This window comes from Salminus brasiliensis, chromosome 2 (genome assembly GCF_030463535.1).
Source record: "Salminus brasiliensis chromosome 2, fSalBra1.hap2, whole genome shotgun sequence".
NCBI classification, from domain to species: Eukaryota; Metazoa; Chordata; class Actinopteri; order Characiformes; family Bryconidae; genus Salminus; species Salminus brasiliensis.
Genome location: NC_132879.1, coordinates 18,215,011 through 18,236,443, shown reverse-complemented (window position 1 = coordinate 18,236,443; position 21,433 = coordinate 18,215,011). Strand labels below are relative to the sequence as shown.

The 21,433-nt window shown below is 42.6% G+C and overlaps 1 protein-coding gene across 1 annotated transcript in view; it reads left to right on the top strand.

The window, feature by feature from the left end:
* The first annotated feature begins 7,001 nt into the window (after positions 1-7,001).
* Positions 7,002-21,433, top strand: part of b4galnt4a (beta-1,4-N-acetyl-galactosaminyl transferase 4a) — a 193,731-nt gene continuing 179,299 nt past the window's right edge. The window contains exon 1 of the mRNA XM_072669148.1: positions 7,002-8,605. Coding sequence (XP_072525249.1) covers positions 8,464-8,605 — 142 coding nt within the window. The 5' untranslated portion in view covers positions 7,002-8,463. The remainder of the gene's footprint in view (positions 8,606-21,433) is intronic.

Genomic DNA, 21,433 nt, shown 5'->3' with positions numbered 1-21,433 from the left:
TTACCCCTCGAAGCCAAAGAAGCTAAATGCTTTTCCATGATCTTGCTCTGTATTAGCGTCTAATCACATAGCCAGCAGGGTGCCATTCACAAGTGTTGATGTTTGCATTAATAGCAGAGTCATCAGCAAAACTGACCAGAATATTTCATTTCACAATCCATCAAAACCTGCATTTTTCTTAAATTACTTCACACATACACTTCACACCACACACTCACTACACTTAACAGTACTAAAAGGGTTCTCTGGAGCAATGCACCCTTGGTCCTTGGTCCTTGGTCCTTGGTCAGAACCTGTCAAAGCATGGTTCTGAAAAGAACTGTGCTTATAATTCCTCTGATTATAACTCATATCATGCCTTTGCAAGACAAAAGTAACAGAATTCACTATACCTGCTGCAACGATGCCTCTTTCACTTAGTTCTGGGGAGATCACCAGTTATTTGTCTCTCCGTGGCTGAGGTGAGTGTGATGGTGGAGGGTTTTCTTGTTCCTCCTGAGGTGTATGTCAAAACCTTTGGTTCCGAGCTCCCTCTGGCCCAGTTTAGTGCAGCTACTGCACAAATAAGGCTGTGTGTTGGAGAGTGCAGCTCTGGCCATTACCGCATCCCCATGTGTAAAATTGACATTCTCTGACCCATCTGCCATCTCTTCCCATTTATCCCTGCAGACCCAAGCAGAGGATATTTCAGGACAGTTACCAACCAAGATGAACGCTTGTTTACCAGCTTAAGAGCTTAGCATTCACATTTGTGTAACTGGCGTGGCTAATGTGTATAATCTTACTACACTACAATCGTTGCAGATGCGGAATAGCTTATGCTGCTTTTAAAAACGACAAGTGAATGCCATACTCACAACCCACTTACATTTATGGCATTTAGCAGACACTCTTATCCATAGCGACTTACAAAAGTGCTTAGCCATTTACTCAGAATGTCCAAAGCTAGTGTCGATAGCTGAATTTAAGGTACTTCATTCACTGAATTAAAGGAGCTTTGACACTGCCAGAAACAAACCACACAACCAATAACCAAAACCCATAGAGTGAAAGCCATACTCAAAACCCACAGTATTGGAAGACACTGGGTAATCGAATACTGCTCTACCTGTTTCACTTAGATTTGGGGAGATCAAAAGCATTGACAAAGGCACAGGCCTTTTATAAACTGGAAGCTGCTGGAACACCACTGTCACTGTCTACTGTCAAGCAAGTTTTATATTACCATGGACTGAAAGGTTGCCATCCATGAAAGAAGCCCCTGCTCTAAAATCACCTTCAAGGGAAAGGAATGGAGAAATGTTTTACAGTCAGATGAGACAAAGGTTCAGTTGTTTGACCACGATGACCAGAGATATGTTTTAGAAGAGAAAAGATCACTGTAGTAACTGTTAATCATGGTGGGGGTAGTACCGCGCTCTGGGGCTGTTTTTCTGCCAGTGGAACTAGTACATTGCACAAAATGGATGGTACAATGAAAAGAAGGAGGACCTCAGCATTTCTCAGCATAACCTCAAACCCTAAGCTACACAGTTAAAACTCGGACACAGGTGGGTGTTCCAACAGAACAATGAATGACCCCAAATACACATCCGAGGCAGTTGTGGAATGGATAAAGCATTAAGTTTAGCATTAAGTAAGGCCTTCTGAAAGTCCTGATATCAACCCTATCAAAATACATGGACTTTGCTTAGGAGTCAGGTCCATGCCAGAAAGCCCAATCAATTTAACTGAGCTCTAAGAAGTCTGCCAAGAAGAGTAGTCAAATATTCAAGCAGAATTCTGTCAGAAGCTTTACGGCTACTAAAAGAATCTGGTATGCTACAGATCAACAAAATAAAGCCCAATATTGCCATGACATTCATGTCCATGATGAATGTATGTCAACTTCCAACCACAACTGCACCTGTGTATTCTTTTTCCATTGAAATGTAAGGAAGGTATCATGCACATTGGTAGAGAAACTGTGAATCTGTAAAGTAAATCAGCAAGGCAGCCATGACACTAATTTCCCCCTGGATAAATCCTCTTAAAAGCTATAGACATCCTCAGCTCTAATCAGACTTCACCAGCAGCTTTATTTAGAAAGTCAATTAGAGGCATGGCCAGTCCTCAGTGCCATGCATTCCAGAGGCGGTTTGGTATTCTCTAATTTCTCAAAGGAACAGCAATTTCTGAAAGATGACAGAAGTCATGGGTGGGGCAAAAAGGCTGAGAAGTCTTTGACCTCCCCCACAGCTCTCCAGGGTAGTTAGTCTTTGGTTCTAAAACCATGTTTGGGGATGGAGGTGGGAGAGTGTTTCTTAGATGACTGTAGAGCTATTAAAACAGCTTCATCCCAGCATAATTATATAAAGGTAATGCATGACGCATAGTGAGTGAATGAATACTACAGAAACATTATAGGCATGCAATTATAGGCAATGCATACCTAAATAAGATATGTTAGAATTAGAAAACTCTCTATTTCAACACAAGTGATCAAGGTAATACAAGGATAACTAAACAACACATTTATGCACACAGCAACTCCAACATCCATTTGGATAAGTCCAAGAGCACTGTGTGGTCAATATTCATGGCCACGATTTATATGGTATATCAATAAAAGCAAAAAAGGCATGGTGGTGCTGCAGGTAGTGTGTGTGTCAGCTCTAGGGGCTTGGGGTTGTGGGTTTGATCCCTGCTCCAGTCACTGTCTGTGAGTAGTTCTCCCCATGTCCTTGCGTGTCTCCTCCAGGTACTCCGGTTTCCTCCCACAAATACAGCAATACCACGCCCTTTCCCTTAGGGATTGCTCTTTTATTTGAAGCTTCCCATCTATCAGTTTCATTTTTCATTCATTTTTCATTCATCTTTATATTTTTATTTGGAAAAAAATGATCTATTTGATTAAATTTACTTGTCTATATGTATATATGCACTTTTTAGAGCAGGCATTACTGAAATGGCAAAGAAACTTCCTACAATCTATCTATCTATCTATCTATCTATCTATCTATCTATCTATCTATCTATATATCAATCTATCTATCTACCTGTCTATCTATCTATCTATCTATCTATCTATCTATCTATCCATCTATTTATTTATATACCTATCCATCCATCCATCAGTTCATATCCATCCATAGATGCACAGCAGACACTTGTAAAACACACTAACAGTGTCAGACTGTCCTTCTCTGGTGGAAACAACTGTACATCTTCTGCTTTTCCCCCCTTTCCACTAAAGCTAAAGTTCAGTCGGAATGCAATTTGGAGACCTAATGTAATAGGTTCAGCGACCGGTAAGCTGCACCTGCTGGTGAGAGAGAGTGATAAAGAGCACTGCCGAAGCTTCAGGTTCCGTCCGGCATGGATGAAAAGGCCGGCCTTATAATCCACCTGACATTTCGGTGGAGGTTGGCCAGATTACTGTAATGTCACACCAGCTTTGGAGGGGAAAAAACAAAGGAAAAAGGATTTCCTTTGAGAGCTATGGATGTCTTTCATGACCAAAAAGAGCAAGCTTGTAGGTTTGCTCTTAGCGTGATAATAAAATATTCCCTCTGCCACAGAAATAGACTCGACCTTGCACAGAGCCCTGCACTCTGCTCTCTTTCTTTCTTCTCCAGCTTCAGCTGTGCTCTAGTGTCATAATAATTGTAGCTCTGATGGCGGCTAGACGTGCCGTCAACATGCCATCCTTCTGTGACTTTCCTCACACAGCCTGCTCATCTAACACCTCTCAGCTCTATCGTGCTAGTTACGCTTGTCTCTATTAGTGACAGACCGAATGGGAGATGGGGTGAAAAATGACAACCATGTGGTATGTATCACACACTCAGCCAGTGATAAGGCCAACCTGAAGCTCTTCACATTTCTCATTAAGAGCTTAGTAAGTACTAACAGCTATATACCTGCCAGTAATAAACAGATAACAATCCAAAAGCTAAAAGAGTGGATCAGACACTCTGCTGACAACCAGAACCGTCTGCTGTCTTTCAGATACAAGGGCTGAACTGAGGAGGTGTGTGTGTGTGTGGGGGGGGGGGGGGGCGGTAGTTAGAATAAGGTTAGCAGAGGTGGGAACAATTCATTGTGTAGCAAGCAACAAGCCTCAAACCATGACAGAAAGAAACCAAGACCAACTGGGACCAAGAAAAACTGGTCCCAGTTCTAAGTCAAGACAGACTAGTCTCAACTGAAGTCCCAGGTCAAGACAGACTAGTCTCAACTGAAGTCCCAGGTCAAGACAGGCTAGTCTCAACTGAAGTCCCAGGTCAAGACAGACTAGTCTCAACTGAAGTCCCAGGTCAAGACAGGCTAGTCTCAACTGAAGTCCCAGGTCAAGACAGACTAGTCTCAACTGAAGTCCCAGGTCAAGACAGACTAGTCTCAACTGAAGTCCCAGGTCAAGACAGGCTAGTCTCAACTGAAGCCCTAAGTCAAGACAGACTAGTCCTGAGTCAAGTGTTGTGTCAAGACAGACCAGTTCTGAGTTAATTCCCAAGCCAAGACAGGCTAGTCCTGAGTCATGTACCTAATCAAGACAGGCTAGTCTCAACTCAAGTCCCAAGCAAAGACAAGTCAAAACAGTCTAATCTAGATAGACCTGAGACCAAGTGTGAAACCAAGACAAATCAGACTCAAGTCAACTAGTCTTAAGACAAGTTTTAATTGAGTTGTCATGAATTTTAGCTCACTAACATTACCCTGTGCCATTTATGCTAATAAGAAATGCAGACTGGGAATCAGTTATATAATTTTTGTTGTTGTTGCTATTTTAACTGAATGAACACAAAATAAACTGCATGTGTTTTCTTGTGACTATGACAATATTCCTAACTACCCAGCTAGCTAATTTATGATGCATGCATCTACAAAATGAGGATGTTTGTTCATGCAGTTGGACTTCATGGAAGTCAATGGTCTGTTATTTCTTAGGTTTTACAAAAAAAAAAAAAACAACCCAGGATTACAGGTTCGGCAGAGAAGGAAATTACATTAAGGACTAGAACTGCAAAAAAGCTACATTTCTTAATTTCTTGTTTTGCACAAAACAAATGAATACATTTCCACCACCTTCTTCGTCTTTCTTCAGAATCAGTTGATAGAATCAACAATTCTTGCTCCAACAGCAAACCCTATATTCTACGTGTATACCCTATATCCCTTTGTTGCCAAGGCATTTTTTATTAACTTATTTGAAGAGTCTTCTGTCTGATCAGCTTTTCTGCTCACTGGTTATTATTGGGATTTTAATTTGCAGCTCTATTCTGTATTGCATGGCCTGTACAATCTTTATGGATGCTCTCTCACTACAACACACTGGGTGTACTGGCTGTTAGTCTACAGACTGAAGGCCTGGTCTTTGCAATACATGACATGTCAAAAGGTCCCTGCTAAGCCTTCCTTTTATGTTGTTTGTGCAGCAATGGTGCAACATTCAGTATTTTATTCCTTTTTTTTTGTTTATTGTAAAACCACCACATTTATGTAGAGTTTATGAACTAATTTTCCAACACTGAGGGAACTGATGTAGCGGCATGCATGGTCCACAACCAGCACTTGAGGAACTCCTCGTGATTTGGGGATGTCAATCTTTCCATGTCTTTTTTATGTGGATTCTAATACAAGGAAAGTACATAATGGGAAAAATGGTTAAGCCGAATGGTCTAATATGGAGATCACATTAATAGGTATTCACAAATAAACACTGCCACTTTAGGACAGGACACCTATCTATGTATGTATTATACACTATATGGACAGTAAGTATTGGGACACCTGCTCATTAATTTCATCTTCTGAAATCAATGGTATTGAAAAAGAGTTTGTAATACATTTTGTTGCATTGGTGTGAGAATTTGACTGCATGCAACTTAAGGTTAACCTGTGGTTAAATAGAAAGCTGACTCTGAAGGTTGTCATATACACGCTTTCTCTGTTGGTATTTCTCTGATTCTCTAATTGCACCTCTGCTGCTCAGGCTTTTCTTTGTGGACTCACTGCACAGTGCATTTGCCATTATGTATCTTCAGTTTGATATTAGTATCATGAGGCTTTTCTCTATTATCATTACCGTCGGTTGGTTTTAGTCATTTTGCATGAGGCAGTGCTGCTATTACTGTCAGCGTTAATGTACCCTCTGCTGAATAAAAATGGAATGAAATGGCAGGCTTTTACTAACTGTGGTGGCTTTTACTGCAACAATGCTGTGTAAACCCCACCCCAGTTTATGAGGAGGCATGTTTTTATTTCCACCTGTTTTGGGGAAAGCCTCGCCTCCTGCGCGAGGACTGCTTTTTTGACTATATGATTGGCTACTAGCTTTTTGTTGGCCTCAGAGCCTGATTGGCCTGCTTGTGAGTAAGATGAGGTCATAGCCAATCCTGGCGTAGAGGGGGCCTTTTCCCGAAAACGGGTAGAAGAATAATTTTTGTTGGAAATGCCTGTGGAAAATAAAGTAAAGCCCTCCACGGTGTCCCGGAATAAAAGAAAAACTCACTGAGATTTAATGATGTTTAATCGAGGTTGGACAAAACGTAACATCAGTCTACATACCCGCAGGTTACTGTCCAATTATAGCTCATGGTGATGGATACCACCAGCCAATCCTGTCAGAGCTGCTGCTAACCAATCGTTGCTCAACAGAGCGGGTATAAGAATCCTACATTAGCACAGAAATGTCTCTCTACGTTGACTTGAAAGTACAGTAACAGCTTACATCCAATTTTCTCATTGAGATTGAATCATCTTTAATAATCTTTAATTGTGGTTAGGCAAAATGTCACACAGCGAGCCAAATGTCGCACAGGTGCAGGTTGTTCGCTCCCAGCCAATCCTAGAAGGAGCGCAGCTGCTTTCTAGCCAATCCGTGCGCAAGAGGCGGGGATTGTCGGACAACGGGTGGGTTAAAAAGAAAACAAACAACAGCGCCAGTGCTGCGACGCTGCGATGCTTAGTGCGCCCCTTGCTGGTCGGAAGAGGGAACTGCACATTTAGGTCCCTCCCAAGTTCGGTTGCTCGGCAGCGTCATGGATGCTCTTTCGACGAGCAGAGGGGACGAGAGTGGGACCGATTACCGGAGCGGAGTGAAGACTGCACGGATTCACGGATACTGTGGGATCCACAGTAAACCAGCTTTTCCGAAAGCCACCAGGCGAAGCGGAGGTACTCCTCTGAGACGCTGAGCTGCGTGGAATTAGGATGCGGAGGGGCGGTGCTAGTGGAGGGATGAATGAAAACACAACGCTGCGCTGAGCGAGCGAGCGAGCAGGAGCAGCTAGCAGGGCTGTAGCAGCAGTAGCAGCAGCAGCAGCGAGCTTGGGAGACTGGCATTGTTTGTTTGTGGCAGCGTGTTTGGGTGGGTGCATTAACGGGGGAGTGTAACAGGGAGGCGTGCGTGCGTGCGTGCGTGCGTGCATAGCCTGCTATTTAGAAATGATTGTAGACGTCAAGCAAATAGGCTCACACGCGAAACGCACAGACGTATAGACTTGTGTTGACGCTCAGATCGACTGAAAGATCGGATTTGCACTCATCTGGCATCTGATCCGGGTTCACATTGTGTTTAATTTGCTCCTAACGACTTATACAGTCCGACGCAATTACGCAGGCGAGGGCACCTGTTTAACGCGTTGTAAAAGTACATTAATCCTCACTTGAGCGATTCTCATCTTCAGATATGACATAGCCAGTGCTTATGGAAGCGTATGCACTTGATATATGCTCAGCTGGCTGGTAATATCAGCTTAAAACGAAGACAACCTTAATTACGCGATTTTACGCGTAATATGCCCAATTAGTCTGGTGATAAGTCTAGTGTATAGCTGCTCCAGTGTCAGGTCATGCTGTTTTGGGAGAACATACGGCTCAGATGTACCAACGCCGGAGCGTCTACAGCGTCATGTAGCCTCCCAGAGAGCAGAAAGTGAAATGGAGACTGGCTCTGGGAGAAGTTTAAGGTGTCACCCTGTCACTGGAGCGCACTAACCCCGCGCGAGAGAGGAGAAGAAGGAGGAGGAGAAGGAGGAGTAGGGGGGAGGGATGATCCCTGGCGGAGCTGCTGGCAGAGTAATCGGCCACACTGAGAGCGGATTTGGCGAGATTAGCCACGGACTGCTGCTCTGTTCGCCTTTACGCGCGCTGCCGGTGAGGCTGCGTTTTTACGCACTGGTCCCTGACGCTGCTCACGCGCTTTACGCGTTGAAGCGCGAGAGCCTGGGCACTCGACATCGTGGTCTCGGACTATTCAAGCACTATAATGACTCTGAGCGCTGAAAGTGAGACCCCCGTGGCAGCGGCGCGCGCCTGAAACCGTAGGGACAAAGCGCAGACTAACCGCGGACCTGTGACCTGTTGAGTTGAGGTGATCCTCAGCGGGCAGCGATGCTGTTTTCTAGACCGGCGTGTCCTTCGCCAGCTGGGCTTTGTGTGTAGGAGCCCTCGGTGAGCCCCCCCTGATCCTCTGTGAGGATGCTGCGCTTCCCCCTGAAGAAGATCAGGAAGCAGTTCAAGCTGCTGCTGTTGCTGGTGCTGCTCACCTTCGCCGTGTGGTTCACGTACCTGCACATTAACCAGGGCAAAGCCATCAAACTGCACTTCAATTACGGCAAAGGTAAGGGCTAGTGTGAACTGTGTTTCGAGTCTAGTCCAGTGTGTCTCAGTGTTCTCAGTGTTTTCTCTGCTGCAACGCTTAATTAAACCAGTCAGATTACAAACAATCCTTCCAAGATGTTATAATGGGTGTTTGTAACAGCCTTAAATGTTTGTAAGTAGTCCTTAAATGTTCTTCAATGATTGTAGAGGTTCTGCATAGACACAACCTAAATTGTTGCATGGTCAAATGGTTCTTCTGTACAAAGTAAACCTGGTGTAGGGTTCTTTAAAGCAGTAGGTCCCCAGAGATTTCCAGGCACTTCACATTTTGTTGTATTGCTATGTGGTGAGAGTTGGAATAGAACATCTATGGGCTGGACCATCTGTGGTGTGGACCATCTGAGGGTCCCAGAGGACTGGTCTGGTTTGAAACTACTGTTTAAAGAATCCCCTTTACAGCACCAAAAAGAGGTCCAATAACAGGACCATCAGTTCTGATACAGATACTGGGAAGATTTTCCTCCTGCTCATCAGTTCATTAGCAAAAGGGGTTCTCTGTAGTTCCAGAAAGGGGTTCTTGGTCCTTTTTGGTGCTATATGGAACAATTTCTGTAGGTTTATAGAGGTTCTCAGTCATAGAGAAAACATTTAACTAGCCAAAGAACCACCAGAGTCTTCATGTTTTCCCATTTATCCATCAGCTTCACTAAGGAACCCTCAAGTATTGCAGGCTAAGTGAGTGTGATAGATCAAGAAACTTGCCAAACAGTGCTGGACTTCAGGCCCTTCAGGGGCAAAACTGTCAAAGAGGATTCAAGCCCTGGAATTGTGAACAATTAGTCTACCACAGCAGGGCCAGCATTAAACATCAGCACCAAACATGTCTGTGTTTTTTTAGGTGTGTGTGTGTGTGTGTACAGGAATAAGGAAGCCACCAGGCTCGTTCACTCTGACCCTCCAGGCCTGAGCTGGCGGCCCCTGCTTGGGTGGATCACTTGGTTTGCTTACCGCGATTTGCGACCACAAAGGAACACTTGTTTTAGCTCTGACTGCATAGCCCACTTTCTGAATTTTGCTCTCAAGTTGTGTTGTCTCCTCTAGTGTTCCAGTTGTGCTGTTTCCCATATACGCAGAGACAGGACTAAACAAAGCGTACAAAAGCATTTCCACACAAATTAGCAATACGCTTTCGCTGCATTTGGCTTGAGCGCAATCCGAAACAAGAGATGGAGTGAGCTTATTAATGATTAAGGACTAGATCATGAATACTGATGCTGGGGTCACGCCGTGATGTCGAATGTAAGTAATGCATTGTCAAACTTCGTTGTAATTATTTTCTACCAGTCATGTGGCATTATTTCAGGACGCCCGCGGCATCGCTTAAATGAAAGGCAAACGGTTTGTGGCTATTGAGGTATCTCAGTCCCTCTGTTGGAACAGGAGTGGCTTACAAAAAACACACATAGGTGGCTCTTGTAATTGAACATGATTTAATGCAGTTAGGGAGACTTCAGCAAGTGAATGTAATGGGCCAATGTGTCAAGCGAGTGAGTTCTGTTCCATTGCATCATTGTATTTCTGCTCTAGGGCTGAGACTGGAAGAGGCTTCCTCCTGATTTCGACACCACTGAGAGCAAAGCGGCATAATTTCCCAGCTGACAGATACATGATTGGCAGAGTGAAGACTGGACTGCATTTTGCCTGCAGTAAAAAGTATTTGCTGGGAGACTCAGTCAATACCGAGCTAAAGAGTGTCGGTTTTGCTCAGTGAGTGAGGAGTAGGGAAGCATTCCTCTTTCTCTGCGTTGCCGCTTTAGCACACACACACACACACACACACACACGCACACACGCACACACACAGACTCTTTCTTTGGGACTCTGTCTCTGTTTTTCTTGTTGTAGTACATTATTATTACACTTGTTACAGCCTGTGTTAACCTTTTTTGATTTCAGGTCAGCCTAATTGTTGGCAAGGCATATCTTTGCATACTGAAGAGATCAACTCTGATTAGTGGTTCTTCTTTTTCAAACCTCATTTGTCTCTCATGCTGGAGACAAGAGTGACACAAGATATGGTTAGCTACACGTGTTTGCATGTAACGGTGCTCCAGTTCACTTCGGTTCATTCTCCACCTCTGCTGCATTACCTGTATAGAAGGCCTCTATGTAAGCCTTTATGAAAAATCACCGTTTCCACCAGCAATAACAACAGCAGGTCATTGGAACATGCAAGACATTCTGTTGAAAGTGTAGTTTCTGAAATTTTAGAATTTTTAGAAAACACATTGAGTAATAAGCTACAGTCTTTAGCCTCTTTTCCACTGCAAGGCCAAATGGTTATTTAGGCCCTGCCATAGTGTTCCGCGCTGATGCAGAAAATAGTCTCCAAATATAAAGACCCTGAATCTTGTGACTCAAATGTGGAGCCAGTCAGCGGATCCCTACATCATTAAGCCCTTCCACCAAACAGAAGTACAGTTAGCTAACCCTTCTGAGAAAACTGGGCTCAGTCTTGTTAGCGTTTTGTGCCGAACCATGTTCATGTGTATAAGCTACTGGACGCGTCCACGCTGTGGACAAAGTTTGGACTAGTTATGATTGTAAAGTGGAACCAAATTTTACAAACCAAAAGCTGTAAACTTTTTGCAAGTAATCTTAGAATTTTCATGGTATTGTGGGAACTGTAGTGAATTTAGGAGTATTGCTGTGGTAAGCATAGTTTTGTTGTCTTCCCCAGCCCTCTCTGTTTCTCCACCTCTCTCTCTTCCTCTCCTGTTGCCTTATGAAAAAAAAGGCTTATAAACTTCCAGGCATTTTTCCTTTTTTTATTAGTCTATGTCTCTCGCTGTTCTGTTTACAGCGAAACGACTGAAAATGAACAAGTATTTCTGACATTTCTTGCTTTTTTTCATCTTATTCCAACTCATAAAATTATGTTGGCGCAGAAGAGGACAGTGTGTCGGCGTTGTTGGACAGTTGTAGAGTATGAGTGTCCCGAAACACATGCAACATGCTAACATTAACACGCTACAGGCTGTAGCAGCGACCTCAGCGACCTGCTCTGAGTGCAAGAACCAGTCCTTGTGAAAATAAAGACACAAGTTTTAAAGCTAAGCCCACTGCTTACCCTTTATTATTATTATAAAAAAAATACAAAATCTCTCATATGTGAATGATAGAGTATTCAGAGTGTTGCTCTGAACTGTTGGAGCACGTCAAGGGAAAATAATTGTACCACACTGAACAAAGGTCTGTATTTTATAGAGCTAAACAAAGCATATGCAAAAATCTCAGTGTGGCTTTTAAGATCGGGCCACAATAGCACAGCTGTATCAGTATTATATCAGAATGTAAAGCAAGTGGATTACGATGTTTTGTAGAATTACCGTGTCGACAAGCCGAATGAAGGACAAGCCATGCTGAATGGGACTAAGTGAGTGTGGCATGTAATGCTAAAGGGAAAAGATACAGAAGGTGAGTAGGCTGCACTCTTTCCCATGTCAGTTAGTGCAGCGCTACAGGGCGAGGCGGATCCTGAGTGCTGAGTGCTGTCTGACAGTGGCTTTTGTGTGTCTCTCCCTCATAAAGGATCCTGTTTCTCATTAAGTGCTTCTGAACCCTCTCTGTGGTTCGGCTCTTTTCTCTAACTGCCCCAAACTGACCTCAATCATATCCGAGAGACCTCCGCTTCTGGCTGCACTAGCCTTTGAGTGTCCGCCAAATCACTCTCTTCACAAAAGCCAAGAGTTTCTCTCTCTTTCTCCCTACTCTTTGCCTGTGGAATCATTCAAGTGCAAATTGCTCCACTAATCCTATATTAACTCGGAGATGTCTATGGAAAATAAATGTACACCCTCACCGCAGTGTGTTGGACTGTAAATTAAAACGCAGCAGAGCTTCACAAGGAGAGATTTCACTGAGGGTTAATAAGGAATTGTGGCTGCTCCCGAATGCCACATTATAGTTTTTTACTTCAGGGCCTACAATGGTCACGTTATTCCTCAAACTGGCCGCGAGGGCTGAGATTGGTGGAGAGGAACAGGGTTCTTTCTTGTTGAGTGACAAGGTGAAGAAATGCATGCACAAAGTGAAGACGACGACACTGGAACTTTTTTTTTTGTAACTCTGTGGTTACACCTTCCGTTCCCACCCATTAACACAAAGCAGAGAGCATTACTGTCTGATCACTGATCGCCCTATTCACATTCTCCACAAATTCGTCTTTCTATAAGCAGGGGCGTTTGCCATTGTGGGCATCAACCTCCTGTGTCTGAGGAGGCTGTGATGGAATCAGCATTTTAACCATGATATGCATGAATTTAGCATTAGCTTATTTTTTCTTCTTCTTACATTTACATTTAAACGCATGGCATTTATCCAGAGCGACTTAAATGGTTACTCGATTTACAGGTAGGCCAAAGTAGTGTTAGGAGTCTTGCCCAAGGACTGTTATTGGTGTAGAGCTGCATAGTCAGCTAGATCAGGAGTTGAACCCCAGTCCTTCACCTGGTGCAGTAGCTCACTAACCACCTTATTGCCATGTGGTGGTATGAATTCCTTCAGTCCATCACCATAAAGAATTTTGAACATGTTAGCACTGTTAACTGCAGTTGACCAGTATTACATATATTTATCTGAAGGAGGTTCACCCAAAGCTTTACTGCACTTAGCTCTCATAATGATAAAGGTTTATCTATGCAGTGAATTTGTTAAATCCAACACTTTAAAATTTAAAATGTAAAACTATCATTGATTTTACACTGATACTCCATTTGTTACAGTTTAACACTACACACTGCATTAACAGTCCAGGAGGAAAATCACAAACTCTGTGTCCAACTTCAGCCCTTTACATGTAATAATTCTCTCTGTTTAAATTAGTTTGTAAATTGTGTATTTCCTCCTCATTTATGTTCATCTTGCACAGTCCATTTCCCCCCACTACAGATACCTCTGCAGATTGCATATTCTTGTGCAGGTAGAGGATTTATCATGACCCACCAACTAGTGGATATAGCTTTTAATCTTCTACATATAGACAAAAGGATCACATACAAATATGTGATCAGTGCTGCTCACATAGCCTCTTAACGCACATGCACAGGGTGGTTAACTGCATGTGCACCATGGCTCTAAGGCTGTTTTCATGTCTAATTTGTTTGCATTAGTTTTTTTTTTTTTTTTTTTTTTTTGGTTCGGTTGACTATACCCTGTAACATCACACTGCTCATACCTCCCCCGACTGTGATCATATGATTAGTGTTTTATACTCATTATTAGCATTAGGGATATGTAATGAATGTGCCATTAAAAGGGTTATTCAGAGCATTGAACACCTTGAACACTTCATTATTATAATATAATAAATGTGTGTGCGAGAGAGAGGGAGAGACTGAGAGAGAGGTGCAATGGACTAGAATGACACTTTATCTACTTCAACAAATGGAAAGTCTCTGGAGTGACACTCAACCGGACGTTTTCAGGTCAAGTCGGCAGTAACAACCCGACACCAGACAACAGTCCAAAACCAGACACGTGGCAAACCTGGTTTAGACATGAGTATTTGTCATGCAGTCCAGTACAAATTCAGATGTAGAAGCTTTGTTCTGGGTTTGTGAAGTAAATACATCTGCTGGACCTACTCAGCTAGAACTAGTAAAAACAGGCCACAGCTTCCGTCTTTTGTAATCCAGAGGAGAGCCACAGTCTGCAGGAGGTAACAAGCTAGCATTGTCTTACATTATCACAGGTAAGCATGCTTTATTCATCTCACTTTTATACGTCCTTTCCAACCCCTTTGCCCACTGTCACAGTCATATCAGAGTATTATGACCATCCCTGGTTTGCAGTGATCTTAGCCCGAGACATCACAGATGCCACATGACAGGGTTTACTGCACAAATTAACAAGCGAGCACACCAGTCAGTTGTAGCAGAGTGCAAAACAATCTGAATGGACAAAGGACACAGTTAGACTGATGTCCAAAAGGGTATGAAAATAAGGTACCGCCATAATGAAGGTGTACAGAAACAATCCCTCAAATAACTACAAATGAATCTGTTAAATATCTTCTTCATAAGCTATATCATCCTATTATGTTGCATGAAAATGTGCATTTGTTAATGAGCTGGGAGACATAGAACTGGCATCTTAAGTGAAAGAAGCATGTGGACTGATGTGATAGAGTAATATTACAGAGAAACGCTCTGCAGTTGAATTCACAGACTTGGTGTAGACCATCGTAAACATACATTCCCACTAGTAGGGCTGGGCGATACAGTAAAAATATTTCCTTGGAACTGAGGTGGCAGGACGAACTTCCCCTGGGTGTCACTTGTCTTCCTATGCCAACTAAAGACCTATCTTATTAAACAGCACTTAATTTAGGATTAATCTTGCACTCATTAAAGACTGATTGCACTTATTGAGTATAAGTGAGTGACTCATAATTATGAGTTTTGCATTTGGCAGGATTTAACTTCACCCCAAGTTCGTCTCTTGTGGGTGTGTTTCTTGCCTGCTCGCATTGTTGCATGTGGACGTGTACAAGGCCCAGCTTTCGACAAGAAAATGTAATAACCAAAAGAAATACTATTGTTTTGCTATTTATTAGGAAAAATTATTATAGAATATGTGTATTTTCCCCTGTATATGTGCATATCTGCAGATGCATCATATAACATGAGGGGGAAAAGGTGGTTAAAAGCCTCTCTTCCATGTTTAGCATCACACTGTTAGATCAGAGAGCAGAAGCTGGGGTACTCGGATCCCCTGTGTCTATCATTGGTCTGATGAATTTGTTTATAATGTCACTTCACCTCGTCATAATTCAAGTTGTGAAAACCTCAGTTTGATTTTCTTGTTGCTTGTTGCTCTTTCGTCTGCTTGTGTAAACACATGGTTAAAGACATCCATGGACTGTAGCACATTCACACTGGCTTTGGAGTGGACAGCAAAGCATTTCCCTTAGTCACTCCTAATAAGAGCATCTCCTAAATCCCATAAATCTAAATGCAATGCAAATGAACTGGGTTTCACATGGAAGATACCAAGACCCATAAGCTTCGGTCCACCATGCTTCACTAGTTTTGGTTTGCACCTGAGTGCTTACACCTGTAAAAACAGACTAAACTAAAGATAGAATTTGATCAAAACCAGACACGAGTTGTCTGTTCCCTTTAACTGTAGATCAAATTTGTGTTTTGATATATAAAGGAGACAGTTCTACAGAAACTAACCAGGCAACAGTGGTCCTATGTCACCTTGAAGGAACAAAAAAAAAAACTCCTCCCACCTACCCAAAGCGTATCTGAGCTGTGAAGTGACAAAAGGAGTGTGAAGGCACGGGCACATTTGAGGCAGTGCTGGAGTGGCAGGTTGCTTCCTCAAAGAAAAGGAGCCTATGGGAAAAGGTCATATGAGTGAGTGTGACTCAAGCTCAAAGGCAAGAAAAACATCTCCTCTTACACGCTGCTAAAGCAGTGCTGGAGCTGGAAGGTCATGCGCACAGAGCAGTGCTTCACTGCTTATGTTCCCGAAGTGCAAATTTCAGTCTTTCAGAGGTTACAATGCAGAAACTGAGGATTTCCATTTAGCATGAAGGTGTACGGTACCGTCAAGGCATTTTCACCACATGCTGTGGTGGCAATAAGCAATAACAGAAGCCGGGCGGCCGTCACAATAATAAGCAGCCTCATTTACAATCCCGGTGGATTTCAGTTGAGCAGGAAAATTACGGGCACGCACACATTCGGATTTCTATAACTGAACCGGTGGGGTGCAGCATTTTTCCAGTTGCCTTCATTAGGAAGTAAAGCAGAAAGCAATTTCGTTTGTCATTTTCCAGCGCATGAAATTCACTCCTAAGAAAGAAATCTTACAGGATTTTACACAAAGCGTTTTCCTGCCCGCTTCACCAGAGTTACATAGTGCCTTAAGCAGCACGCCGAGCCCAGAGTAGCAACAGATCAGATGCTATTCTGCCTATTACAGGTCAGTGAAGCATCAACATGATTTTGAAAGCGAGGCAGGACAAGGCAAGTTTATTTGTATAGCACCTCTCATACACAGTGGCAATCAAAGCACTTTTTACAAACAGAAAAATACAAAGACAAGAAATCTTTCTTTTAATCTTTAAGAAAAATTAGGTATTTAAAAACATGAAAAGTGTTAGCTTCTAAGGACTTCATCAATCTTTAGAATATCCATGCTAGCAAGAATGTAAAACCTCCAGGAGTTGATCCTTGGGATATTCGTGCTAGCAAAAATGTAAAAACTTCTAGGAGGTGATTCTTGTTCTTGATTCAAATCGGTACTACAAAATGTTTAAACCTCCAGGTGTTAATCCTTGGAAAATCTGTTTAGCAAAATGTTTAAACCTAAAGAGTAGGTCATTGGGGTGTCCACGTTAACCGCCACTCCTTGCTCACTCACGTCTACCCCCCCTCACCCCACAAACACAAACATTGTCTGAGAAATCACAGCAATCACCCACCCACTTAGAAGTGACAACTGGCCAGGTGAAGAGACAGTTGGAGAAGCTGAAACTGGGAAAAGCTTCAGGACCTGATGGGATCAGCACAAGGGTACTAAAGGTCTGTGCTACCCAGCTATGTGGAATCCTACAGCACCTCTTCAACCTGAGCCTTAAACAGGAGAAGGTGCCAGTGCTGTGGAAAACATCATGCCTGGTTCCTGTTCCAAAGAAGTCTACCACCTCCTCACTGAACGACTATAGACCTGTGGCCCTCACATCACACGTCATGAAGATCCTGGAAAGGATTATGTTGACACACCTCAGTCCTCAGCCCTTTCCTGGACCCCCTCCAGTTCGCTTACCAGCAGCAGGTCGGAGTGGATGATGCTGTCATCTATTTACTGCAGAAGGTGCACGCCCATCTGGACCACAACAACTCCTCAGTGAGAATCACTTTCTTTGATTTCTCACATGCATTTAACACCATCCAACCTCTGATGCTGGGGGGAAAGATGGACAGAATGCAGGTGGACAGGTCCACTGTTGCCTGGGTCATGGACTACCTGTCTGACAGACCCCAGTATGTGCAGCTGGGATCCAACCGGTCTGAGTGCTTAGTCAGCAGCACTGGCGCACCACAGAGAACCCTTCCTCTTTACCCTGTACACCACTGACTTCCAGTACAGGTCAGAACTCTGCCACCTTCAGAAATTCTCTGATGACTCTGTGGTAGTCGGATGCATCAGGGATGATGAGGATGGAGAATACAGGGACCTGGTTAACAGCTTTGATGTGTGGAGTGAGAGGAATCACCTGATTCTCAATGTGGCCAAAACCAAGGAAATGGTGGTGGACTTCAGGAGGAAGAGGACCACGACCGGTCCCATTACCATCACGGGTCAGGATGTGGAGCGGGTAGACACCTATAAATACCTGGGTGTCGTCCTGGACAGCAAACTGGACTGGAAGGCCAACACAGAGGCTGTGTACAGGGATGAGCAGACTCTACTTTCTGAGGAAGCTCAGGTCCTTTAACGTGTGCAGCAATATGCTGGAGACCTTCTACCAGTCTGTTGTTGCTAGTGCTGTCTTCTTTGCTGCAATCTGCTGGGGAGGCAGCATCAGCATACATTATATTAATGTAATTACTGCACTGCAATCACTTTTTCTAGTACTTCTTATTATATAATTGGGTTATATTATGTATATTATAGCTGTATTTATTAATATAGCTGTATTTATAGTCAGGTTTACTGTTTCCTATTTGCCACTTCTTACTACTATTTTAAGTGCCTTTATGCCATTATGCTGCTCTCTTGTTTGATTTTGCTGCTGTAAAAACTGACTTTCCCCATGGGATAAATAAAGTGATCTATCTATCTATCTATCTATCTATCTAACAAAAGTCTGAAAACCTCCAGGAGTTGATCCTTGGGAAATGCATGCTAGCAAAAATTTTACTTTACTTAAACTTAAGGAGTTGATCCTTGGTGTGTTTGTGCTAGGAAAATGTAAAAACCTTTAGGAGTTGATCCTCGGGAAATCCGTACTACAAAATGTTTAAACCTCCAGGTGTTGATCCTTGGGAAATCCATGCTAGCAAAATTGTAAAACCTCCAGGGGTTGATTAAAGCTTAGAATAACATGTCTTGGAGTCATTTCAAATGAGGAAGAGCTAGAAACCTCTAAGCTGTTAATCAATCCTTGGGATATCCATGCTAGCACAATTTGAAAACCTCCAAGGTGTTGATAAAGCTTAGGATAACATTTAGATGTACTTGAGTGATATCCGGCATCGTCAGTGAGAGAGCAATCCCAGGAGCAGACCCAGCACCCAAAGTGTGAGAGATGATCAAGGTTTACAGCGTTGAATCACAGTCGTTCCTGGCAGCCTGAGTGTGGAAGACAATGAAAAGATATGTTAAATAACAGCCATGACTTTACTGAAGCTGTTTTTTATGGTAAAAATGCTATGTGATGCTGCTTTAAAATGCTGTGTTTTTTTTTTTTTACATCATTCCTTCATTTTTTGACGCATAGATTTACAAGGAAGGTGAGTCATGTCAAAACATGGAGGTTGACACCGGTGTATCTGGTGCAAGTGTCTGTGTGAGACAGAGAGAGAGGCTCTTTTAACCCTCGGGTTAATGTCGTTTGTGTTTCTCTGGATCTTGCCACGTCACAGGCACTCTGCTCTATGCAAATGAGGTGTTTGGCCGTGAGCCAGAGCCATTCTTCCCTCAGGATTGTGTTGGCCCTGAACAGCGCCAGACTACTTTCACACCTACTGCACTGAACCGCTACTGCCTGCTATTGTGCAGCGGGATGATATGGCTGCTATACACCACGCTGTGCAATTTGTGTCGTAACTCATTTCACAGTGTATTGTCTGTTGTAAAAAGGATTGCTCTGGTGCTAAAATCTGATTGGCTTAACCATGTTTAACTGCTGTTGTAAAAGGCTCAGTATACGCTCACATGTGACCACACACGTCAATTAATGTGCTGAGTTATTAAAAAACTACTATAGTGTTTGTGGACAGTGATATGGGAAGCAGATCATTCTGAGCAGATGATGATAGATAATGAAAAGTTATCTGCATCAGGCAGACGCATGGATTTTACGATATTTGAACTCCAGAAGAGCAGATGGTTCAAGCAGTGCTGGCTCACTGTGCTCTGCAAATAGTCTCCACAATGCTAGGTAGTCCATCCAAATATTTGTGTTTTAGAAATGTACAGAAATAATATTGGATATCCGCATTGTCCCACAATTCCCAAATATGCACAATTATATGGGCCATCGTACAAAGAGTTGCATATTTATGATTTGTTGTGATTATTTTTATTAATAAAGTATTTATTTAGGGCTGCATGGGATGTATGTTTGCCACGTAGCTCAAGAGGTCTGGGGTTGTGAGTTCAATACTCACTCCAGTCTCTGCCTCTCAGATGTGCAAATGCACACATATAGGTTGTCTAGTCCTTGTAGAAAAGTATTGCCCATAGAATAGGACTCTCTGGAGCAGATAAAAATGAGCCTAGTGGCTCCATGCCTAATGCCAGGCGTGGGCTAGAGGGGTAAAAAGCCCCCCAGAGTTGATCTGTGGAGTGATGCTTGGTGCTCCATCTAATACTTTTGGGATGAGTTGGAGAGTTGGGTATGAGGTGGGGTGGTGATCACAAAACATCCTGACCTCACTAATGCTCTTGTCGCTGAATGCAATCAAATTCTCACAGCAATGCTTCGAAATCTAGTAGAAAGCCTTCCCTGGACTGTAGCGACAACAAAAGCGGGATACACTATTTTAATACCCTTGATTTCAGAAAAAAAAATGATGAATGAGTAGGTGTCCCAATACTTTTGTCCATATTGTGTAAGAACCAAGGTTTATAATAGAGATATGTGAGAGTGAAAAACCTTTTAAATTTCAAGTCTCTTCACACTTTATGGAACCAAAAGTGGTTCTTCTATGGTATGATTTAAAGAACTGTATGAAGCACTTTTATTTTTACCAGTGTGTGATTACACACACACACACACACACATTCAGAGCTATTATCTTTCAGTCCCCTGGTAGAAAGCTGCTCTGCATTGAAGCCGGTGTTCTTTTACAGTAAGCGATCCAGCCGAAGAAGCAAGATCGCAATCAATCATCAAAGAGCTCCTTCCTTCAGCTGATCCCTCAATGGGCTTTTGTTGTGGTCGTAAGTGAAAAGGTCACCTTTCCATACTGCTGTCCTCACACTCACGAGATGAGTACGGTCAAGACAAGCACTTGGTGTTTCTGTAAGGCTCAGCACTGTGAACAGTTTCAGATGCACACAAAGGAAGTCTAGATCTATGATCAGCAGTGCTTTACGAGCTTTCACATTTCACCACAGGTTTTGGAATGGCACAATGTCTGAAAATGGATTTTTTTTACCTTTACATTTAGAGCACGTTAATACATAACTCACTGGAATCTCACATTTAAAGCAGCGTAATATTTGTAATATTTAAAGATAAGTAAGGTAACACCAGTGACAGTTTTTAAAGTAATGTGTGTGTGTGTGTGTATGTGTATATTAATTATTATTATTATTTTATTTTTTTTACACCTCAGTAAAAAAGTAAGAGACCACCCTACATTATCAGTTTACAATTTATAGGCAATGTGTTTACAGAAATTAACATTTTATAAACCACGGACAACATTTCCAAATGAAAATATATAAATAAAAATAATTCCAAATAAAAATATTGCTATATTATTTGCAGAAATGACAACTGCTCAAAAACAACTGCTCAAAACAACTGCTCAAATAATGCAAATAAATTATTGTAATAATTATAATGCAAATAAATTTAAAAACAAATTTAAACAAC